Source organism: Lepisma saccharinum, chromosome 3, assembly GCF_977018435.1.
Source record: "Lepisma saccharinum chromosome 3, izLepSacc3.1, whole genome shotgun sequence".
NCBI classification, from domain to species: domain Eukaryota; kingdom Metazoa; phylum Arthropoda; class Insecta; order Zygentoma; family Lepismatidae; genus Lepisma; species Lepisma saccharinum.
In genome coordinates, this window is record NC_139231.1 from 58006233 (window position 1) to 58033195 (window position 26963).

Below are 26963 nucleotides of genomic sequence, written 5' to 3' on the forward strand. Positions count from 1 at the left end.
ACATTTTAATTCAATCTTCTTACATATATAACAAAAACGAATCGGAATCAACAACTTAAAACAAATATCGACAATGATACAGCGTTATTAATCTCAATAGTTCCCTGTTAATTTTATAAACTTGTACGCAATCGAAATAAAGTAAATATTGGTTATTTGTGAATGTAGAAGACAGTCACATAGTCCCCCAACTCTGTATAGAAAACTACTCGAGGGATCAAACATTTCATGATCACCCTGTATGTTACCTAAAATGTGCAGATCACAAGGAGTTTTCTCAAGACATAAAAATTATGGGTCAAATTATGAGGCATATATAATTCACACACACGTGAAACAATACTTAGTAGTAGAATCCACTCTCCTTGTTGACTAAACTAATTAATATAAATAATATACAAAATACTGAGTCATTACAAAACTCTTCAGTACATTGATTATTGAAACATTACTCATGCAATAAACAACTCGCCTCAGATTATCATTATTTGCTCCCTATATATATACAAGACATTTGGTTAAAACATGCCTGATCCTTGCATAATATTTAGACATACAACAATATGCGACAAGTTTACTAATAAACGTTCTCCTCAAAGTAGCACATTTCACAACTATAATGACTGACTTCCACATATCATTCTACAATCACAATGAGATAAATTTATGCTTAAATAGAACAATACAATTATTAAATTCAATTAACTTCGTTACAATTGCTTCCCAATAACTGATTTTTCTTCTCCTCGGAACAGTTGAACATTTTCAAATTAGAGAAATTTACCTTTCCATAATTATCACCATGTAAAGTGTACAAAGATGCGAAATTTCCTTTAACTTCTTTTACCATAAATGGTCCAATATATAATTGAAATAACTTATGAATTTGTTTATCCAGTTTAGAACTCATTTGTCGATTTCTTGCCAACACTAATTGTCCTGGTTTCAGTTTAACTGCATTGGGAGCATTCCTTATTTTTGATTTATTCTTCTTCCTCTTTGAATTTATCTCTGCCAAATTTAATTTTTCCTTCCATTGCAACTTCCTCATTTCCTCGGGCCAATTGAGTTCAGATGTTATGGAGTCTCGGACTTCCTCGTGCAAAAATAATTCATTAGGTGTAAAACCGGTTATGCTCGAACAGGAGTTATTTACTAATTTTATAACCTTATCGATCTTAAGTGACCATGTGGTGTGATCACGATGACAAAATAATCTTAGTAATCTTACAATTTCCTTATTATACCTTTCTATGGGATTAGCTTTGGGATTGTAAGACGTTGTTGTTAAATGAATTATTCCTTTTGAAATGAGATACAACTTCCATTCTTTGGAAGTAAACTGGCTACCACAATCGGACAGAAGGATTTTGCACACAGGATAATGCTTGAAATAACCATCCTCAAAACGATTAACAATCTCTCTGGTAGTGGCCTTTCTCAGAGGATAAATCATAATGTATTTTGACATAATATCCACAATAGTCAACAAATATTCGTAACATTTAGATTTGGGAAGTTTTCCAATAAGATCTACTGATAGAAATTTGTGAGGCTGAGTAGATAATATATGATATTCGTCCCGAAATATTGGCTGGCTTATTGATTTAGATTTTGCACATTCCAAGCAATCTCTTAGATAATGTCATGCGTGGCCAATAGTAAACTTTCTGGCACTGTGCTAAAACTTTATCATAACCAAAGTGGCCTTTTAAATCATGGACTTTATGCAGCACTAAGGGAATAAGTTCCTCAGGAACAAAAATTTTACATCTTTCCTCAGGCTTTGCTTTATAGAACAGAATATCTTCATGAAGAAAATATTTATTTGAAATTCTATGCAAGGAGTCATCCTTAAGTGAATTTATAATACGATTGCAGGTCTCATCTGACCTTTGTGCAGAGCACCACATATTTGAGACTTCCTCCTGTTTAAAATCTAGTATCACTTGATTTATATACAAATATTCTCCAGATATTTTATTATATTCACTCACTGGGAACCTGCTCAAAGTGTCTGCTATAAAATTAGAGGAACCTGACACGTGATGAAAGGTAAAATCATAGGACTGTAATTTCAGTGCCCATCTCGTTGAACGAGGGTTCAATGACTTCGCAGTTTCCAACCAGGAAAGTGACTTATGATCAGAGTATATGTGGAAATGCCTTCCCTTAAGGTATATCGAAAATTTTTCTACTGCAAAAAGAATAGCTAAACACTCTAGTTCATGAGTACTGTAAGTCGCCTCTGTACCACGAAGTGTACGACTGGCATATTGAATGACACGTGTTCCATCACTTGCTTCTTGCCACAGTACACTTCCTAATCCTTTCTGACTAGCATCGACGGATATAGAAAATTCCAAACTGAAATCCAGCTGTCGTAGGGCTGGGGCAGCTACTAATGCATTCTTTAACTTAACAAAAGCTTCTTGATGTATCGGAGTCCATTCATAATTAGTATCCTTACGTAACAGGCTGTATAATGGTGTGACTATATGCGAGTAGTTAGGAATAAATCGGCTTCTCCAGTTCGCCAATCCAATGAATTTTCTCAGTGATTTCTTATTGTTTGGGACTGGAAATTGCAACAATGCTGCATCCTTAGAATGATCCACTTTAATTTTTGTACCAGATATTACATGTCCAACAAACAGAATTTCTTCCTGGAAAAACTTGCACTTTGCAAACGTAATGGACATATTTGCCTTTCGAAGAACCTGCAATGTATACTCCAAATGTTTGAAATGTTCACTTGCATTCGAACTAAAAATAAGAATATCGTCAATATATACCAACACAAAAGAACTGGTTTCCGGTCCAAAAAGGTTGTTCATGCGATCCATAAACACAGACACCGCTGATTTAATACCAAAAGGTAAATAACAGAACACATGCTGGCACCCTCTGTATGAAAAAGCCGTATATGGATAGGAGTCTGGAGTTAGCGGTATCTGGAAATATCCACATGATAAATCAATCGAACTAAAGAATGTAGCACCATGAAAGTGTTGCAGAAGTTCAGTTATGGGTTCGACTTGAGTGAGAGGGGAAATCACATGCTGATTCAAACGACGGAAGTCTACCACTGGATGCCATTCTCCATTTGCCTTTGGAACTATGTGCAATGGATTGAGGTAAGGGGACGACATTTCCTTTATAATGCCCCAGTTCTTCCACTTATTCAATTCACTCTCCAAAGCTGTTCTTTTAGCAAAAGGAACCGGATAAATTGGAGCACGAATTGGTAAATCAGTATCCAACATTATCTTGTATGGTTCAACATTAGCGGGTCTAGGCTTATTCGAAAACTGTGTTCTATATTTTAATAGCAACTCACGTAAGAGCGCTTGCTGACGTCAGGAGAGTTTACTACAATTTTGTACTGTTGATACAATTTTCTCTTCAGTTACTATGTAGATTTCTTCGGAATTTGTGTTCATCAGCAAATTTTCTGCCGAAATGCACTCAACCCTTTTATCAACATGCTGATCGTTAGGCTTCAGTCGATACAAAGACTGTGTCACCTCTTGTTTTGCAGGAGATACCAATGTAACTTCTTCCTGTCTAAAATTCAGTATAGCTTTATATTGCCTAAGGAATGGTATACCTAAGATTATATCTGCATGTAATTGTTTTAACACAAACATTTCCAACGGAAAAGTCTCCGACTGTATTAAAAGGTGAAGGATTTTCCTACCAACAACTCGAAATTTTTGTTGTCCAGCAAATGGTAATAATTTTACCTGATCTATGGATTCCAATCTCGCACTTTGTACAATGGACTTGATACTGCACCATAATTCGTAACTCATTAGATTAAATTGACTTCCACTGTCAATAATACATCGAATTGTTAAATTACAAATGGACCCAAAAATAACAGGTTGATCGGTAATAGGAAATGGTACACCACTATCATCCATGGTCCAAGTGGGTTCCTCTTCGTACCATTCCAATTGGAAAAACACTGCTAGCTGGTCATTGTCTTTAAAATTATCATATACAGGAAAAATATTTGTAATTTGTGACTGAACATTTTGTGAACCATATTCTGTGTTAAAACTCGCAACACAGCCCTCTGTATTCTCACTGCGAGTAAATCGGGCTACATTTACCCACGGCGTTCGTTTGACTGTGACTCCATCGCTGGTTGTATTAATTCTTTAACTTGTGTTTCTCTGGGATCAAATGAAACAGCGTTTTCATTCAATCGGCTACCTGAAATAGCATTACTGTTTAGAGAAGCGAATGATGGTTCACAGGGTTGACGACAATTACAACATAAATTTACTTCACTGATTAAACCTTGACTATTGTTCGGGGAATAAGGCAAACAAGCCACATTAGGATCTGAATTGGACCTCCTTTGTAGATAACCTTGCCTTGTATTAGAACATCTATCATTCTGTGGTGTCGCACTGTCTCGTCGAAATTGGGTATTGTTATAACTTCTGTTATTTGCATTTAAGTTTCTTCTAAAGAACTGTTGATTGCCATAATTATTTTGATTCCTCCTTCTGAATGTAAAGTCCTGACGCCGATCAGAATTGTCATTTACATTTTGCCCTCTATTATACGAGTTACCACCGGATGTAGAACCAGAATTAGAATCTCTATTGTTGCGAGAGAACTGTCCATTATTCCTTTGATTAGGATTTTGCTCGCTGTTCTTGGTTGCGTGTTAACTGTCTGAACTTTGTACCTTTGTTTATCTCTGAAATCTGACGCATTTGAATCCTTAGTAAACCTGGATGTTCTCACTTCAAAATCACTAGGCAAATCACACTTCTTACCAGATCTGGTCTTTATCAAATCCAGTCTCTTCAATAAATTAATAACGTCGTCAACCTTCGTTAGGCCAGCACCTAATATCGTCTGTGCCGTAATCGATGGAAACTGATTATTCTGCATCTTTAGGACGCTCTACCAAATTGTAATATGTTGAATAAGTACGAGTGGCAAATGCCTCCATGCTCGTACCGCTATTTTGATCATACTTTCTGTTCCTCAATTCGGACAACGGAGCCTGCGTCAATGAGTATGAAGTGGACTGGTTCAGAAACTCGATGTACAAAATGTTTGTATGTCATAAAGGAATCCACGTGCGTATTGTACCATCCCTCGGCTGGCCCTTGAAAACAATTCCGAATACATTCCAATCTCTGAACGTTTGGAATCTGAAGCAAATCCAAATGTGAAGTTAAGGTTTTAATAAACTTCCTTGGGCTAGATTTCTCTGGATTTCCAGAAAATTTAGGCAACATATTCAAGTCATTCAACCGTAGATACTTTTGTGGTTGTTCCTTAGAAGTAGATGGTTTATTTGTATCAGAATCAATAACAGTAGCGTGCCTATGGTGCTTCGTGTTATAATTAGGTTTAAATCGTTTGCCAGAAGTTGCTTGCGAATTATCTCTAGTTTTGTTTACTTCAGACATATCAGAGTCTATATTGCTAGATTGTGAAGCATTATTTGCTGGATCAACATAACTAACATGTGAAGTTTTATGAGGCTTCTTTAATCGAGAATTAACTGGTGAAGTAGGAGGTGACAAATTAGATTTAGGATTTCCTGTAGATTTACGTTTTCCTGACCTATGCAATGGAAAAGATTCATCTTCTGAAGCACTGGAAGATGACAAGGATAAAGATACAGGATGCTCTGGATTACGTGAAATTTCAGTAATGTTGCCATTGTTCCCAGCAGCTCAATGGATTGTTGAAGCATTAGTCATCAGCAGTTTAGCTGTTACATCACTTAATCGTGCTTCACAGATCTCAACACGTTGAATTAAACCTTCATTATTATTTTCCCTAATCTGGCTGATAACATTCCACTGCTCGTTTACCTGCAAACCCAATCCAGCAACACTATCTTCTAACTTACGAATGCTGTTGGTATTCGCTTCACCAGATATATTCAACTGTTGGAAATTTTCATCCAACACTTTAACGTGTCCTTTTATTTGATCATTTGCTGTTTTGCAAGCTTCAGCAACCTGCCCAATCTCCATCCGGAGTGAGTTGCCCAACTCCTTAACAGTGTTGTTCATATTTTCCATACACTTCACCGTTCTGTCTTCAAGTTCTGCAAACTGCTCTTTCTGAGATTTCTCATGCTCTGACAACTGCTCTTTCAACTGCTCTCTCTGAGATTTCTCCAGCTCTGACAACTGCTCTCTCTGAGATTTCTCAAGCTCTGACAACTGCTCTTTCTGAGATTTTTCAAGCTCAGACAACTTTTGCCTTACGCTGTCATTCGATTCCTTCAATTCCCGAAACATGACCAATAATTGAGCATTAAAATCTGAAGTACCCGTAGGTAATGGCACGATAGGAACATTCTTCGTTGTCATTGCACTAATTTGTATTCACGACAACAGAACGAAAATATGAAGTACACAAAGGAAGGGACACTAATAAGTCTAAAATTTATAATTCTTCAGTGTAACCAAATTCCCCACACTGGCCACCAATTTCTTGCAACGATACTTCACACTGAATATATATTGTACACGAAGGATGAGCAGACTAACACAATTTTAGAATTAAATTGCAAGTCCTCAGCACTCAACTGGGTTTCATAATGTTATTATACTTACATTGCAAGAATTAAGCAACACAACTCAACTTCCAAAATATTATTTCACTTTATAACATTTGATATAAACTCATTTTTCAATTTTTAACACAAGACATTTTAATTCAATCTTCTTACATATATAACAAAAACGAATCGGAATCAACAACTTAAAACAAATATCGACAATGATACAGCGTTATTAATCTCAATAGTTCCCTGTTAATTTTATAAACTTGTACACAATCGAAATAAAGTAAATATTGGTTATTTGTGAATGTAGAAGACAGTCACATTACACACACCTATAAATTTTGGTCAATTTGGACATTTTCAAATACTACCTAGATTAGATTCTTGGGGAGCTTAGAGACTCGCAGGAGTGTTAGAATATGGAATAAAAAAGAATCAAATATAGTGCGTAGATTAGATTGATCACGTGACGCTAAGATAACGTCACCAATTTTGAGTTCACAATAACTGCAACAAATGTAGATCCTTTTAGCTGGAATTGTTATAGCAGTTGGATACAATGAATAATGGTTAGCTATTGGCACACTTTAGAGCCTAACTAACAGAATTTGGAAAATACACCGCGCGTTTGATGCATAGAAAATATAAATTTGTCAATCATTTTTTTGCTGTGTGTTAATAAGAAGCAAGCAGTCGCTGTTGGTATCCAAGCACAGGTGAAATGCTGTAATGAGTGCATTAGTGTAGAACAGGAAGTCCAAATGCATTCCATTATTCTGAAATATCAAAACTCCCAGTTTGACATGAAATCCTTGCCTAGCTCATAGTATCATTTATTTGAAGAAATGTAGAGGAAATAGAGTGCAATATGTTCATGTCATTCATGTATTTTCATTCTAATAAATAAAATTTATGATGCAGATTTTTTCCTTTCTACACTAATAAGCAAGCCATATTTGGGTTTGCAATAATCACTTACGTGTCTACCATCAATCACAATCTATAACGTCATTAAGGACCTATTGAACTAGTCTCTGGTTCAAACCGTGGGCGGTTTTGAATCGCATCCTGAACAAGTGTTTTCTTTGGATATAATTGTGACTAAGCGAAAAGTATCTTTGGTTTCATCTCTCCCATTTGTGGCTTATTCTTTTTCCCTGTCATCATATTAAAGTATAAATTTCCATCGTTAGTGGAAAATCAAAAGTAAAGAATGCCAGGGAAAGAGCCTATCCCATAGTTAGGCAGGGGAATGCCCCCCTCCCCTTTCACATGCACCCTAATTAAGCCTTCCTAATATCATATTTGTTTTCATCTTCCAGATTCTCTTCTGAAGCATTTCTTTATTTTAGTGTCGGAAAGGGCAATAAAAGTAAGGTTTGCAGTCCACCAATACAGAACAAAGAATTACTGAAATTCATGTAATCTTAGGTGCCATTTCAAACAGTGATGACAGTGGTGGAAGGGTCGGTGATTCCCCGGGATGAAACCTTTTTCTCAAAACATTGAATTAAATTATGATGAAATTAATATGAATAAGTGCATGTAATTTTATACAAATCGCAAATTGGATTTACATTTTAAGGTGAGATCCAAACTTCTATGTCTCTCAACAAGGTATCAAACCCGAGACGACTATGTTACCGCTACGCCACCGGGGAGGCCCTGCACATGTATTGATTAGGAATTACAATGACAAACCAACAAGCAATTTTTAACTGACACCATAGCTGGTTTAAAATTACTTCTTTAACTTCTTTACAAATTTACTGCACACATGAACAAGTTATTATTGAGGTATATATGTGCAGAAACATATGCAATTATCATCACATTATGTATAGAGTAAACATCTTTAAAATATAGTTACTGGAAACAACTTGTGGCCCCTTCTCTCCCCCGACCAGTCAAGTGTAGTTTTAGGCCTATAGCGAGAGCAGTGTAGATATTAAAATGTCAATACACCCCACCCCCTTGCTCCTCAGGAAAGACATTGATTATAGTAAGCAATGAAGGTATAATACGAGGGCAATTCGTAAAAAAACCTCCATTTGCACATGTGCGAGAAATAGCTGCGGATAGCGACGTCAGTCCTGTGACACTGTGCGCAGTAGTTCAGTAGGCAGTGAGCAGTATAAGGGAAAGGTTGTGTTTGCAGTTGACTCATCCACTATAACAATGGAAAATGAACGCTCCAATAGAAAATCCAGCCAAATGTGACGTGCGTGCAATGATACGATTTCTGTGTGCGAAAAAACTTTCGGCAGCTGCGATTCATCGCGAACTGTGTAACGTGTATGGACCAAACATGATGAGTGAATGGTGCCACATGTTTAAAGATGGACGAACTGACATGCACGATACAAGAAGTGGGCACCCATCTGTAGTCAGCAATAAACTCGTGCAGGAAATTGACAAAACTGTCCGTGAAGTCCGTCGGTTCACGATATCTGAGCTTTCTGTTCGCTTTCCCCAAATTTCTCTGACTGTTTTGTACGAGGTGGTGACAGAAAAGTTGGGATACCACAGGTTCTGTGCTCGTTAGGTTCCAAAACTCCTTTCTGAGGAGCACAAAAAACACCAAATGGGTTCTGCTTTGGACTTTCTCTCGCATTATGCCGAGGAAGGAGAGCAATTTCTTAACAGAATTTTGACCGGTGATGAGACCTGGGTGTCGTACGTGAACTCTGAAACCAAACAGCAATCAATGGAGTGGGGTCATACGGACTCACCAAAGAAACCCAAAAAAGCTCGGCAAACATTGTCTGCCAGAAAAGTTATGACAACAGTCTTCTGTGATGCCAGTGGAGTACTGCTAGTGAACTTCATGGAGCGTGGTTCGACCATCAATTCAGAAGTCTACTGTGAAACGTTACAACTCAGATGTGCCATCCAGAACAAGCATCAGGGCATGCTGACTTCCGGTGTGGTGTTGGTTCACGATAATGCTCGCCCGCACACCACTGGACGCACTGAAGAACTATCGGAGCATTTACGTTGGGATGTCTTTGATCATCCCTATAGTCCAGATTTGGCACCAAGGGACTACCACCTCTTCAGGCACATGAAACAGTGGTTTGCATCGCACCACTTCGACAATGACAATGTGCTTCACAATGGTGTTAGATTCTGGCTTCGTTCCCAGGCTGGAGATTTTTTTGCAGAAGGAATTTCAAACCTTGTAAAACGTTATGACAAGTGCCTCGATTTGAATAGTGATTATGTCAAAAAGTAATGTAATGTTGTAATTTTCTAATGTGTATAATAAAAGTTCTGTATCTACGAGTGTCTGTCATTGATAACCAAATGGAGGTTTTTTTCCGAATTGCCCTCGTATTATGTTAGGGATCATACCAAAAAATCTGTTTAGCCTTCATGTATACAAATTGTATGCATTTTTCTAGCTACGTGTTCAAGCCTGTAGAATGAGTGATAAGAATTCAAGTCCAACCAGTGACTGGTTTAATTTTTTTTTAGAAAATCAGTAGTCTTTCTACAACGTGTATTTCAGAGTATTCTATGCAAACAAAACTTGATATGTGTGTGTGTGCTTCCGGGAACATTATTACCTCATAGTAAATGTGGAAGATTTTGAGACTAGTGAGTTGAACATATTTTACCAATTTGAATAATATCTTTATTAGAGCTGAGCCGATACCACCATTTGCTGATATCGATACCGATACTTGTATAATTCCAGTATAAAATAACAAAGGCTACACATCACTAGGCACGTATTTAGAAATATATAATTTGGGGAGTCAGTCCAAGTGTCTCAGAAATATAATAATAGAAGTGTTTCTATTTAATATATTAATTCATAATAATATGTAAATTAATTAATTAGTACTTAATTTCTCCTATGCGTATGAAGTATTGTATGTAACCACAGACTAAGAAAGCCCCCCCCCCCCCAATGCCCTCACGAGTGGAGGGAAGGAGGCCCTGCCAGGTTGCGAAGTGGCACCTAAGAAATTTTTAAATTTTTCATCACTCCTGCTTTTTCCAAAGCGCTGATATGTTTGCAAGAAATCATTTAACACATCAGAGATCAATGTTTTGAAGACATTTGCCCATTACATTATGTGGAATAAAAAGTCATACCAGATAACTAGTGAGAAAGGAATGTAAAGCCACACAACTGGTTTGCAATACACTGAGCAGTGACATAGTAGCCACCCCCGCAATGCGGGAGGGTCCCAAGGTGCAATGTGCTTCTGAAATTTTATGTAATTGCAGAAATTCCACATATAGAGTTGCTTATAAAAAAAATCTATTTACGAAAGACAAATCTGGTTCCCAGTAACATTATACTGTATAAGACGTCTGCGATAATAAGCAGTGGCGGATTGTCTCAGCCGGGGGGGGGGGGGGGGGTCCCAGGTAACTTGTCATATGGGTCCCCTCTGAAATGGAGAATTAACTTACTTGCTCGCAGATGGCCATCAAAAGGAAAATATCCCTCATCTCATACCTTTGTAGCAACGCCTTTTTTTGTAAACTTAGTGTAGCGTGTCAATTGTCTACAGTTATGAATCAAGTAGAAAGATTCATTTGCTAAGTCAAATTCTTGTTGCTGCGCATTAAACATCAAACCTGGTAATTCGAGACCTTTTACGGCTAATATTAGTTTTACACATAATATTTAAAATGTAACTTCACAGTAAATATTTTCAAGGGGGCCTCAAGCATATTCATATTGAAATAAGAGCCGATATCAATTTCCCACATTGTCTACACCTGTTACATTTTACTTCAAAGGGGCTCAAAAACTCAGTAGGAGGTGGAGCCCAGGGGCAATTATCCCTTTACCCTAAGGGCCATTATCCCCTCCTCTGTCATGCAGGATATGCAACGTATGAGTTAAATGTGACCATTATTTTCTGTAATTTTGTAAGTTCATTTTTCTTACATATTGAAGTTTTGTGGTGGTCATAGTTATTCTTTTCCAATGTGTTCAATTATGTGATCTGCAGTGTTCGAAGTGAAAATTCCTAGCTGCAAATTTCCTTTTCCGAGTTTGGGGATAGAACCTTCTTTCTTTCTTTCCTTCCGGAAGGATCCTTCTGTGGAACAACTTGAAGACAATGCATTAACCCCTTAACCACAGCGGAACTATATATAGACGGTGTTTGAAAATTAACGGCTGTTGTATTGCGGCAAGTCATATTTATAGGCCCCTCTTTTTAATGCTTTTACAGGTCTGTGCAAGAAGTTTGCAAGCAAACAGTCCATTTTTATGCATTGTTGGTACCGAAAAAAACAACTTTGTATTGTGTGTTTACCATTGTTACTATATAGACTCTATTGATTATCATATACTGCTTTGTGTTAGGTGGCTTTTCTTTTAGTTCGAGAGCTGCTTCCCAAGAGGAAGTTTTGTTAGCTAGTGGTGTGCATTGTGCAATGGTACATATTTATTTTGTATATTGCACACAGAATTTTTGCAATGGCGGGGAGAAACCTCAGACGTACTGATATTCAGCATCTACTGGAGCATGACTTAGATGATGATTTTCTGGATGAAATCTCTGATGTTGAAAGTGAAGGTACTTGCAGTGAAGATAATGTTTCAAGTGATGAAGATGCTCAAAACAATAGGACAGGAATTGAAGAAGAAGATGGTGAAACTAGCGGCAGTGAGTTGGAAGATGAAACTGCATCTGATACATGGACTGAATCTTCAATGGTAAGCAGAGACCCTTTCCCATTCACATGTGACAGTGGTGTGAAGTTAGTGCTTTCGAATCCACAAAGTCCATTGGATATATTTCAGTCTTTTTTTGATAAAGTTCTGATGGAATATATTGTGAGCGAAACAAATAAATATGCTAGTAAAGTAGGAGATGACAAAAGAAGATCAGGTAAAATGAGACGGAAAAGCAGAGACCTTTTATGGAAGGACACAAGTGTTGGTGAGATGTACGTCTTCCTAGCTATCATTATTCTGCAAGGGATTGTTAGAAAGCCGACAGTCGAATCTTACCACTCTACCAATCCTCTGATATCCACTCCTTTCTTCTCCAAGTGCATTAGTAGGGACAGGTTCAGCTTACTTATGAAATATTTGCACTTGTCTGATAAAGTAGAACAAGATGTGCCAACCATAAAATTTCGAGATGTGCTAGACTGTCTTCTCGGAAAGTTCAAATCCCATTACATTCCAGCTAAAAATATAAGTTTTGATGAATCATTGCTCTTGTGGAAAGCAAGACTCAGGTGGAAAAGATACATCCCTCTCAAGAGAGCCAGGTTTGGCATTGAATGTTACATATTAGCAGAAGCAGAAACTGGCTATGTTTGGAATCTTCTAGTTTACACGGGTAAAAAAAACGACTTATCCCTGTAATATTCCAGGAATATCTGAAGAAATTAGCAAAGGATTCGCCAAGCCAACGAAGATAGTTTTGTGTCTTATTGAACCATTATTGAATAAAGGATACACTCTTGGAATAGACAAGTTCTATGCCTCTCCTGAGCTTTATGAGATTCTTGTCACTAACAAAACAGATGCCATAGGAACAGTGCGTTTCACGAGGAAGAACCTTTGCAAGGAAGTAAATGACAAAGTGTTGAAAAAAGGCGAAACTATTGTTAGGTTCAAGAGTAAGCTCATGCACATGAAATGGAGAGACAAGAAATATGTACATATGCTGAGCACAATTTATGATGACACGAAGGAAGAAGTCCAGGTTGCAGGAAAACCCATTAGCAAACCCACAGTATGTGTACAGTATAAAAGGTGTCACATGGGAGGAATAGATCTAATGGACCAAATTACATCTGCTTCCTCGCCAACAGGAAAAGGAGTTAAGAAATACTACAAGAAGATATTTTTCAGATTGCTTGAGATAACTCTTCTCAACAGCCACATCATTTACAGGCGCAATGGAGGTGGAAAGAAATTTCTTGATTTCAAAATAGATCTCGTTGAGCAGCTCATCAGTGCTTATGGAAAAGATGTGTACTGGATTAGAAAACCAACAGGTCCCCTCAACGTAGGAACATGTCCCACAAGGCTTACAGGAAGACATTTCCCAGTCAAAATTCTTACAGGTGATGCACCTGGTCCCAAGAAGAAGCTTCAAAGAAGATGCGTGTATTACACACTACAAAACAAAGTTAGAAGAAGTATCTATTGCTGTGACGTATGCGAGTTGCCATTGTGCATCATACCATGTTTTAAAGAGTATCATACAGTGGAGAACTTACCAAAGTAAATATGAGCCTGAGAAAAAAAGGACTATTGAAAGTGACATTATATATTGAATGTAGATCACAATTGCAATTATTAGTTTTTCTTATTGTAAGTTAGGTATATACTGACTCTATAGCAACGAAAGTTTTTGTGGCATTATTGTAATCAAAATATAAAAAAAATTCACTAATTAATTTTGTAATTACGTGTATTTTGTTTGTTATTGAAGAAATAAACAAAAATTTCAATAAACAAAAAACAAACTATTACACATTTTACCCTATAAAAAAATTAAAAGTACAAATTAAAAATATGTGCATTTTAAAAATAATTTATGAATCCAAAAATTAATATATAATGGTAAATTGCGGCAGAGTATATATATAGATTGTTTTGATTAACTTCATTTTGCGCAGAGTCTAAATATGGTTATTATTTATGATGAATTTATTTTGCGGTGGCGATCTTTTTTTTGTCGAACTTCTCTTCAAGGCTGACGCGGTAAAGGGGTTAAGTGGAGGAGGATGCTTATGCAAATTCGAGCACTGATGATCTAAAAAGGTTCTTGTTTCATGAAAAAGTCTTTAAAAAATATATGATCAATGGTGTATCGAAAAGAAATGACTACGTTAAAATTATGAATAATGATTATTCAGGTCCACTAACCTGTGGCAACCTTCTTTTTGGGTGGGAGGAGGGGCAGTCCTTCCAAGCTGCATTTCATTGAGTGACAAACTTTCAGTGAACAGAGTTCCTTCGCAGCTTTATTATTTATCTCTCAAGACTAGAGTCCTAGGCTATTTCATCGTAGCAGATTTCAATTGACCTTATGATGTTAGGTTACCACCGACAATCTAGAGGCCTGGTTCAATGCTCATAACTAAAGTTATAAGTTTGCTTGAGTATATTACTCACTATTAGTTTTAGAAGGCTAATATAAGTGAATCCTACATTCAAACTTGGCCTGGAGCAGCCAGGGCTGAAGGTGCATCCACCTCCAAGTCCAAAAGAGGAGTGTGTTTACTATATTTTTACAATTCTTCTAAAGCAGAATTTTTTAATATCTTGGTATTATATGTAATCTCATTAGAAAAATGTTTCAAGCAAGACATACTAAGGAACATGAACAAAATATTTGGCAGGGGGAAGCTTCCCCCTCCTCCAAAAGAGATCCCTGGCTGTACTGTTGTGTATATAAGTCGATAAAAAAATGGAAATAGGGAGTATTTGGGGTAAAAGTTAATTACTTGTACACCAGGGGGTGGGGGAGACTAGACTATTGCACTTCCATTCCACTCTGGCATGATATTTTTTTTGTCACTAAGATCGCCCCAATATTTTACATGCAAGGGGAAGGGGGAGGAACAGAGAATTGTGCTATGCCACTGACAATGAGCCTCATAGGCGACCATGTGGACAGTTTTATGGTCGCCAATTATTTGAAGAAGCGCATCATAGACCTCTCCCACTTGATATCTCAACAGAGTTAAGGCATTGAATCTGCATATATTTTTAACTTCCAAGTTATGTAATATAATATTATAACTTTCAAGTTTTCAATAGACTTATTTTTTCCTTCTCTTCAAATTTTGCTGCTCTGGGCAGTGGCACATTTCCCCCCCCCCTCCCCTCCTTCCAGCTCTGTGTATGTGTTATATATTACCTTATTGCATTTCATAGCCTGTTCCATATTAATCTTTGAACACTCTGATAGAGTCCACCAACCATTTGTCTTCTTCTGTTTACCTCCTCATCCATTCTTCTACTTCTCTCAATTACGCTTCCTAGATATTTGAAACTTTCCACTACCCTCAACTCTTCCATGCTCATCTTTATTCTTGGTACATTTCTGGCTCTGGTTCTTGTTATTATTAGCACTTCACTCTTTTCTACACTCAATTTCATTCCTACTCTTCTAATTTCCTAGTTCCTGGCTTTACCCAGAAATAATTGAGATAAAGTTAGGGTACTACATATTTATTCAACATATTTACCCCTAAGCCTAACACATTTAACACCTGTTCTGCAACTTCTGTAGCCCCTGCAAATCTTTGATTGCTCCAGAAACAAGTGCTCTGTGACTTCAATCGCGTCAGAAATGTCACTAAATCGATGTCCTTTCAGATTTTTTTTTTTTCAGATGTGGGAACAGATGATAATCAGAGGGGGCTAAATCAGGTGAATAGGATGGGTGTTCGACCAATTCAAAAACCGGGGAATGGAATTTGTCCATCACAATGTTGGCCTTTCTTCATTTTCCCTCGGCGTTTCTTCTTGATAACCTCCATTAATTGACCCAGAAGGGTTGCGTAGTATTCACCAGTTATCGTAGAACTAACATGGAGGTAGTCCACCATCAAAATCCCATCCCTGTCTCAAAACATTGACGCCAACACCTTCTTGGATGACTTTTGTGCACGAGACTTCTTCGGACGGGGTGACCCCTTGTGGCGCCATTCCATGGACTGATCCTTGGTATCGGGATCATAGATATGTAGCCACATTTCATCCTCAGTCACTAATCTGCCAAAAAAATCCTCTTCACCAGCACGAAACCGAGCCAAAATGGCCTCCGATGACTTCACCCTCTGCCGTTTCTGATCACTGTTCAAGCATTTGGTAGAAAGTTTCCTCATGTCCAGTACATCATGTATGATGAATCCTACACGTTCCCGGGAGATGTTCATTATCTCTGCAATCTTCTTGGCTGATGTTTGCCTATCCATAAGAATCATGTCATGCACAGCATCACATGTTGCCGGATCTGTCACTGATGAAGGATGCCCATTGCGGACCTCGTCTTCGATGCTGAAATGTTCAGTCGTGAATCAAACTCTCCAGGTTTTTATGGTGCTGTATGAAGGACACTTATCTCCCAGTGTTTGTGACATCTCACCGTTAATGTCCTTCACAGAGTTTCCTTGGAGGAACAGAAACTTGATCACACCCCGAACCTCTGGCATCGTGATTCTGACTTGTGCCTCTGTCGTGACTACTTCAAACCTGAAAATAGAAAGAAGCTATTATGGGAGGAATATTATTTTTGCACCATAACATGCTCATATTACACACTTTCAAATGAGATATGAATCGCAAATGAGAAACGATGGGAAGAAAGCAAAGCCAGAAACTTATCAGCACCCCCTCGTAAATATGTTACTCCCTGGGAAAGTCACTTTTTTTATGTTCCTCCTACAGAGTTAATGTGCAAACATTAATTATATGTTACTGCTCCCAATGTCATTTTATAAAACAAGTACCACAAATTTTGCAGTCCAACATGAAATATACACAGTAATTCAAAAAGAGTATACATAGTACAAACCAGTATGCTGCTGAAACTACTCATTGGGTTACAGTCCAACGCTTCTGATCGGATGGTAATATCACATAGTTTCATTCAATTGCCACTAGATCGCGAGTGCAGCACTTGTGCTCTCATAATCCTGCTATTTCAGTTCGAGTCAAAATGGCGACGCAGCAGCAAAAGGTATTCTGTTTTGTCGAGTTCGGTAAGTGTAACTCTGAGATTGCAGTGCAAAGACGTTTCTGCTTGCATTACCAAGTGAATCCTCCAAGTGAGTGGAACATTCGCAGATGGTATAGACAGTTCATAAACACTGGTTGCATATGTAAAGAAAAAAGCACGGGGAGGCTGTGTGTGTGTGTGAAGAAAATGTGAGAATCCAAGCGTCTTTTCAACGTAGCCCTTCCAAATCAACACATTTTGCAAGGCAGGAGTTGCAACTGCCTCAGACAACTGTGTGGAGAATTTTGCAACATCGTTTGGTGATGAAGCCATACAAGTTATACACTATCTACCAAAAAGTAATTGGGCACTTGTACAAAATGGTTGTCTGGTGGTGCGAACCCTGTAAGAACCTCGTGGAGACACCTCTTGCTGCTATAACAGCAGCCACCTTGTCAGGCATGCTCTCGACTAGTTTGTGGAGGACGTCCATTGGAATGTGTCGCCATTCCTCTTGCAAGATCTCACTAAGTTGGACAATGGAATTTGGCCGCATCTCCCGAGACCTCACCAGCCAGTCCAATGCCTTCCAAAGGTGTTCTATGGGATTGAGATGAGGACTGTGCAAGCCAGACCAATCGGTGAACATTGTTGTCGGCATACCACTGCATAGTAGCCTCCGAAACATGCTAACTAACATTGTCATCCTGGAAGTAACAGGGGTCCATTCCGTAAAAACTCCACAAGGTTGGGAGCATTTCATTGTCTAGTATTGTACAGTATGCCTGTGAGTTCATTGTGCCACGAACAACCACCAGTGGTCCCACTAAATGATACTAAATGATTCAAATTAGATACTAAATTAACCACCATCATAGGTGCCCAATTACTTTTTGGTAGATAGTGTAGTTTTTACAGGCGCTGAAGCATGAGGACAAGGGAAAAAGAGTGGAATTTGCTGGCAAGATACTGGAAGCTGTTGAAGAGGATAACAGTTTCACGGGAAGACTTGCGTTTAGTGACGAGGCTACTTTCCACTTAGTGGTAAGGTTAATAAACAGAATGTAAGAATCTGGGGCGTACAAAATCCACATGCGTACACTGAACATGAAAGAGATTCACCAAAAATCCATTTCTTTTGTGCAATATCCTGTTCATCTGTGTACGGTCCGTACTTCTTCAATGAACAAACAGTTAATGGTGAGAACTATCTTGCTATGTTACAAAATTGGTTGTTTCCAAGGTTGCATGAAGAAGGTTTTGAAAACATAGTTTTCCAACAAGATTCCTCCCCCCCCTTCCCTTACTGACATCGTCAAGTACACACTTTTCTCAATGAAACTCTTCCAAGACGTTGGATTGGTCGTCAGGCAGTTAACAACTTGGCACTTTTCAGCTGGCCTCCAAGATCACCGGAGTTGTCTCTGTGTGACTTCTTCCTCTGGGGGTACATTAAGGAAACCGTTTATGTACCACCACTACCAAATGGCCTTGACGAGCTGAAAAATCGAATCAGTGCTGCGGTTGCTTCAGTCATGAAAGACATGCTTGCCCGAGTTTGGGGTGAATTTGATTACCGCTGTGCACTGGTGGAGGACGAACATCTGTAGATAAAACTTGTAGTGTTTGTGAGTCTATATACAAAGTTCACACATTTACTATTTATTTGTTTCTAATATATACCTCTTTAAAATACGTATATTCTTTTTGAATCACCCTGTATATATGACAAAGTATTATGTTTGTGAATGTTTTGTTCAAGTTGTTTAAAGTGAAGTTTGCGTACTCCTAATTTCCATGCAGAATACATGTGCCCAAGTAGGAAGATTTTATAAGTCCAATATTTCTATAAGTAACCTGAAATTCAGTGCAAATTTCTGCCAATTTGGTATATATAATTATAAAGTAAATATACAGGATTCACAAAACTTGGTTTTGTAGTGTGAATATGTAAATATACATTCCTTCCGCAACATAAAAATTAAAATTACTTTAGTCACTTGGTTACATACATTAATTATAGAGGTGAATGTGCCATTCACGTTCTTCATGAAACCAGTGATTTTGTATCAGATCAGTAGAATATTTGTTTAGCCATGTCAGTAAATTATATATCAGTACTTTGACAAAATTGTCATATCATTCCAGTGGTGGTTCGTGGTTCAGAATGTTGGTGGTTGCAGCGAATATATATTGTTTATTCCTTCACCAATATATAATATATTTATATAACTTTAATTTGTATATATTTATAATGTGATTATATGTATTTATAATTTTATATGTGAGTGACACATGACACTTTCGAGGAGTACAATTAATAAACATCATACATAATTTGAAGTTTCCATTTATTCGGCAGCAGTATTATGCAGAATAGTGTTTTTTTGTGATTATGTAAGAAGTCCTTTAATGTTTTGATTCAATTGTTAAATATTTTGACAGAAAAAACTGATGAATCGATGCTTGTAAATGGACTGGAATACTCATTCAATAATATTAATCAGTACATATATTGAACAGTTTTTAATTGTTAGAAATGGAGGTACTTGACACAGTGGTTCGGATCCCACTTTAAACTGTAGGTCTAGTCCCGATTAGTCTTTCTGTGCATAAAGTGGATTTAAAAAACAACGAATCAAATCAAATTGTTACAAGTTTCAAGCATTGGTATCGGTATCACACACAATTTAAATTAGGTTAAAATTCTCCCCAAAAGAAAATATTTATCTTTGCCTAACTTAAACATTTTGTTGTTGATCTATGACACAGGACAGTGAGAATTGAATCCCAACATTTGTTGCTATTCCATCCTTTTCTTCCCACACCCGCCGAGGTATCCGAAACGGGTTGCCTGACCTTGGTGTGTTGTAAATCCATTGCAACGACCAAGCCAACTCAAGCAAGGGATAGGTAGAACAGCGTTGAACATCGCTTCAATACTCCTCGCTGTAGAGATCAGGCTGTTGCTCCAGCTTTGCAATGCGTATCTGTGTGTCTACTCATACACTGTGAAATATCGTAGATTGCCTCCTTTTTATAACGGATCGTAATGGAATTTGCTTTATGAAGCAATGAAGGGCAAAATTGTTTGTTTATGTTCAATATATTTAATAGGAAAACAAATTAAAAATATACTGCAACAATATCTGTAACCGCCTTTGTATCATTCCATCCCCAACAATATCTGTAACCGCCTTTGTATCATTCCATCCCCAATGAAAGTGAACTTGAATTTTGATTATCTCTATACTAGCCAACCTGCCAGGTGATCTAATTTTGCAATTTGTCTTCTTTTGCAGTTATGCAGGCAAGGGAAAGGGAACAGAGAAAGTTGTCTCAACTGCAGACCAGGGAAAGGTCATTCTGCTCCCTATCCAGCAAGCACAGACCTCGTCCACTGTTGCAGTTGCAACAGTGGGGAGCCAGTTTGCTCCTTCCACCACAAGGTAAGTTTCAGTAGAATTCATAAAAATATTATGTACTGGGGCAGAGCTGATACCACTTTTGAACATTTACCAATTTCTCACATTTCTTTTTATTCCACTTCTGTCAGATAACAGTTAACCTCTCTAGGGTGTGCACTTAATGCACTGTTATTAGCATGTTAAAGCACTACAAAATGACTTGAAAATTAATTTTGAAATTCCAAGGAAAACTTAGAAAAGTCTGGGAATTTGTTTTGCAAAAATGAGTAGGAACCCTTAGCAGTCTTACGTTATGGATGACCCAATTAATAAAGATAAATTTTCAGTAAACTTTTAATAAAATTTTGATTGGAATCACATACCTTGCATTCCATAGATATCCCATTTATTAGTGTTATTGTTAGTGTTGTCTGTATTTTTTCTTTTTGAATTTGTATGTGATTGTATTGTCCACATCATTCTTGTCCATCATGACAGTGATGTGCAGTGAAAATCAATGGGGGGAGAGGGAGAGAGAAGACCTTTTTAACCTGTGCACGTTAAGCAATGTTGAAGTGGCAAACATGGTCTGTAACGTAACTGAATTGAGCAAGGTAATATTATTGCAAGTGTAAATGGGTCATGTAACAACAAGCTGCAATGAACTCAGATAGATAGACTGGTCAAAGGCCAATCTTTTCAGAGACAGTCTCAACTCGAGAGATCAAAGGAATGCTCATGACTAGCTAGTGGAGTCAAGATTGATAAACAGTATTTTCTACATGTAAATATAGAATATTTGGAATTGCAAATAGTGCCTTGCTCCCCTAAAGTCGATACCTATACAGGGTGACTACTCGCTGGAAATTCCTTTAATTCTGGAATTATGCATGAATTATTGGCTCTGGAAATTCTGCTTGAATTTTTCTCTGTAGACATGATAAATTGCAAATTTTGTTAATCCATATCCCATTGAATTTATACATATATATTAATGCCCTGAGGCAATCTTTTAACAGCTTAGATTTTATTTTTATCGAGGAAGGAAAAGAAAAAAGAGCTGCATGGAAAATAATACAATCCGTCTGCTTTGTTAGTCCTTTTCAGAACAATCTGCCTGACATACGGAAGATTATTGCAAGATAAGATATCTTAAAGTTGATTTCTTGACGTTGATTATGTAAATTGGAAATTCTTATACAATTAACAATTTTTCATAGATTACTATGTCCCATAACATTTGTGATTTGTGTTTGTAGATGTATTTGTAGTCCTTAAGGCGATCTCCTACTCTGACGAAAAGTTTGAGCATTTTCCATATAAGCTTTCGGGGGTAACTCTGGTCACGATTATATCAAACCAGTCGACAAAAAAATTTCAAATTTTAACTGAACACTGATAAAGGATGTTTCTAGAAAACCACTGATTAATATTTTCATTTTCTGCATCAACGTCCCAAAAATTCATTCATTCATTTTTATTCACATTTTTTCACTTTTCTTGACATTGCAACACTGCTGCCAACCTGCAAGCTCACTGCAGGTGCTCGCAGTCGCCTATCGATCTTGTGGAAAGAAGGTTGGAACATGGCGGGTGGTTTCAACCCAACACACAACAGGTTTAGAAGATGAACAGAAAGCAACATGTCTTTTGAACTTCTAACTGTGTAGCTTTCAAATTGTAGACTGGAAATGGTGGAATGAAATTGGTGAAGTGTTTTCCGAACCCACGAGAATATGAAGTTGGGACGTGGTGCGAGAATATGCATCAACTTAGTGCGAGGTTAAATTATTTTTCTAAAGCAGTGGCGTTTCCGTAGCGGGCCTGGTTGTGCCATTATTATTGTTAATGTAAAATGCACTACTGCATATTCTTCAAACATACAGATACAGATACAGATCATACTTTATAGGTATAAATAACATATTTTTTAAAATTTGTTTTATGCGCAGAAAGGAGAGCCAGCCTACAGTTTAAAGTGGGGTCTGAACCACAATGTGCCTCCATCGGGTATTGACCTCAGGACTCCTTGATTACAAGGCGATGACGTTATACTACTACACCAACTGGAAGGTTTGCGTATAAATAATACTATCGGTGGCCAGCAATGTAAAGTTCGGGGTAACCAGAACTGGGTACCTGGATCTGGATCCTAGAACAGAGTGTCCGTTGATTGACTGATTAATTTGGTTATTATTCGTCTGTTTCTGCTTTGTTTGGATAATTGCGACAATGATGAAGAATGGGGATTAGATGAAAGTTGAACAGCCACTCACAAAGAACTCCTAAGTCCTAGACTGGTTTCGAACCCATGGCACCCATGGTGCATTTTTTTATCATGCTATGCTAACCACTTCACACACAGTTCGGCCCAAGTATCTGTATTTCGAGTTGTGGATGTATGAATTTTACATAATGGGTACATTAAGATCAATTAAATATTAAATCAATCATTTCGACAGCTCATATCACTAATGCAATGAAACAAAATACAAGTATTTATGCCAATATAATATTTCAATTCCATTGCAAACGCTACAAAAGGTTAAAGTTCCCGTTCATGTAGCACCGTGCCAAGAAGGCACAGTTGGAGGATTTGAGGGTAGGGTCCCACACATTCTCGATCTCGGTCCGGCTTCCTTTACCAACCCCCCCCCCCCCCCCCCAAGCTGCCAATTGATTTGAGGCTGGGTGAGCCACTTTATGCGGAGACAAGGGCGGTGAAATTTCGACCTTAGATCACCTGCCATGGGAATCGAACCTGGGTCTCTCGTGTGGCAGTCACATGCCATACAGACACTTTTTTTTATTTTTATGATTCAGATATTTATATCATACAAGCAAAATGCATAATATTCAATAAGAGTGCAATGTGGAAATGTGAATGATGATTTCAAAGTCACAGATGTTTGTCTAAATAGGAGGCCACACCAGGGTCAGCGAAGGTATGGATAAAGAAGCTTCCCTATGGAAGAACTTTCTAAAGTCTAGAGAATCTTCTTAATACTTGCAGCTACTTAGATTTCTGCTCATAAACAAGGTGAACGAATGTAACAGTTGCTGTTCATGTTATGTGAATTTATCCTTCACTAAGTTGTGAATATCAAGAGGGCTGACGGCAGTGCCAAGGGGAGCTTAGCCCCCTGACCCCTGCATGGCTATGGACCTAGTTCAAAGTAAAGGATACCAAAATGCAAATAATCAAATAATGTTCATCATCATCATTATTATTGTTGTTATTGCATGCAAACATATAAAATGCATTATTTTTAGCTTCAAATACAACATTGAATTATATTTGTACACACTCAGAACAGATGGTAGAGATTTCTACGAGGAAATGAACTTGACAGCAAAATCCTTTCTATTATATTGAAAACCAACAATAATTTAATTGGGCAACTATACCTATCAAATGAAAACTTGACGTAAATTGTGCAGGAACTTTAGATTTGCGAGCAAGAAAATTTTTCATAATTTCCTTGCAAACCACAAATTTAATTCAAATTTGAGTGTAAAACCTGACAATTAGCACCAATTTACTAGTGTGAATTTAACTATGAACATTCATTAATAAGGACAAATATTACAGGAAACATGGAAGGGGAAAATTCCTTCCCTGGTTGGGAATTAAGATGTAGAGGTGGACGAAGAAAATGTACAGAGCAGGAGATTCCCTAGCCCCCCTTCAAATCTATCACTGCTACCAGCCACAATATAAAATAAAAGTAAAAAATGTTACTTGACATGTCAGAAGAGTAGGGAACAAGACCCCATGATATAGCTACACAAAATGCACACACCGGGCACATGCAACGGACATAAAGGGATCACTCAAAATGGTTGTTCATTTCACTTCACTCTGTAAGCCGCTACATTTGAGAGCCAGGATGTATGGATTTTTGCATTTTATGGAGCATCAGTCTGGACCAGGGTTGCCAACAGGAAGGGGGAGGGGATCAGTGCAAGCTACTTCAGGTGCTTCACTGACATTGCATGGTTACATGCTACCATTTTCCTCGCTATAGTTCAGCACCCCATGGCGAATGAAGTTTGAAACCTTGAATGGAAAAGCTGGAAAGTCTTATAAGTGCAATGTATGGTTGCTCAAAATCCAAAATGCGTTTACAAGCTAACAAAACCATAGGAAGCTTTACTTTTCAGCATGCCTTCGTATATATACTTTATTGCAGATCCATTTCAGTATTGTAATGTTGTTGATTGACATTCCAAATTACAGTTTTGCAGAATTTTAACACAAAATGTTAATAAGAAATGAAATTAGGCATACCATATTTAATGCAAAATATTGAATTTTTCACGAGTTTTGGATCTCTTAAACCAATTGAATCTCAAAATCAAAATTTTTCTGAAGTTTCTTATCATGGAGTACTGTATTGTGTACAAATTTCAGATTTTTAAACAACTGCCCACCAGAGATATTTAACACTGAACTTGGAATTTTTTAACAAAAAATAAATTTATGACCCTGTAGAAAAAAAGGATTAAAGTCTCAGCTTCAAATAATTTTGACACACACTATTGATACACAGGTACTTGCACAAAAAAATTCAAGTGTTAAACAAACTGCCTTTCCCCTAAGAAAAATGTTCAAAACTGACATTTTGAGCGATTAGGATGCACAATTTTGACCTTAAAATTTATTATGAAGGAATAATATTGAGGATATTATACGCAAATATAATTGAAGCCTGTAATATGCTTAATATCACAGATTTTGTCTCATTGTCCTAGGACTTACCACACTGAGAAAAAAAGTTGCCCCTGATGCTTACAAATGGAGAAAATTATGCGTGCCATGATAAAAAATGCCTGCCATCTTCAAATTGATGATAGTAAAAATAAAATAACAGTGGTTCTGAACTGTCAACACATGAGGCTCACACCACACAAAAAATATACTTTTTTGAAAATGGTCAAGGAACCATGTTGTACCACTCCATATGGGACCCCACTGTGATGATAATGAACTGAAATAAAAACGTCAATAAATAGAGGTCAACATGTGCTGCGAATCAACAGAATTCATTTTTTTAAGCAACACAGAATGCGGAATAAATATATAATGAAATTAGCAATAGACAATTTTCCTACTATTATCTTTGCCATTGGCTGTGCAATAAACAGAATTTCCAGGCAGGATCGAGAATCAAGAACGTATTAAATTTTATATAACATTATAAAATACATAATATTGAAAAAAATAAAATTCAATATTTACCATTCTGCATAATATACCTTTATTTTTTAAATATCAAATGGAAAAAGGGCAATGTGGATAATGTATGGAAATATGACTTTGTTTTGTTCGATTCCATTGCTTCACTTTCAGAATGTTTAGTTCCAAGCAAGCAGGCCTTCCCCATGGTGCAGTGGTTGTGTCATTGCCTTGTAATCAAGGGGTCCTGGGTTCAATACCCGGTGGAGGTACAAGTGGTTCGGATCCCACTTTAAACTATAAGTCCAATCCCGAGTAGCCTTACTGTGCATAAAGTGGATTTTAAACAGCAACTCAAACCAAACAAAAACCCAAGCAAGCAGATGCCATGTGTGTGTATCAAATAAGCCCCAAATTCACCATATCAATATCTCGCTCAATGTGTGTAAGGGTAAATTGTTTGTTTACTTTATATGAAGAGGAAAAAAGAAGAGAAACAGAGAGAAGTAGGATACAAGCATTAATGCATCTAGTTAATGAGTCTGCAGTCATGGTTCTTGCAAGCGGAGTTTTAGAATAAGGGAAATCTCTAAATCAGGCAAAATGGCAACATACAATAGCGAGAAAAGTTAAGAAGAATAAGAAATTACAAAATTTCGTCCTTTAAAAAGCTAATTCACTCTAATCTCATTTAGTCGTAACTTTAAAAATCATCACACATTTCTTAAACCTACATGGAAATGAAAAAATCTCTGTAAAAATCCCTCCCTAGCTTGTGAATTGTAGAATTGTCCTATTCTCTGAAAATGTATAAATATAAACCAAAAGTAATCCCATTCAGAGATTTCAAACAGCTTTATATTCAAGCACTGAATATTGAGGCAGGAAATATGCCATGGTACCTCGTGTCCTCTTTTGTTGACGAAAAAGTGAATCTCTTAAACTCCCTCATCCTTCATATTTACAAGAAGCACATGCCCGTGAAAAGAGAGTTTCGAGACCTCCCAACCTGTGGATCACCCCCGAGATCCTGCAGCTGATGGCCCACAGGGATGCAGCTTACAGGTAGTAGAAGTCTGCACTCAAAGCAAACTTGCAATCAGTGCATGATTATTTTGAATACCACCTCATTATTTGGAATCTGTGCACGAAGG

At 37.4% G+C, this 26963-nt stretch overlaps 1 protein-coding gene across 11 annotated transcripts in view; it reads left to right on the forward strand.

Annotated features, from left to right (window-relative positions):
* LOC145985065 (uncharacterized) overlaps positions 1-26963 on the forward strand; it is a 353116-nt gene that overhangs the window by 200115 nt on the left and 126038 nt on the right. For all 11 annotated transcript variants that reach the window (XM_083118625.1, XM_083118626.1, XM_083118627.1 and 8 more), the window contains one exon: positions 20526-20672. In XM_083118625.1, coding sequence (XP_082974751.1) covers positions 20526-20672 — 147 coding nt within the window. The remainder of the gene's footprint in view (positions 1-20525; positions 20673-26963) is intronic.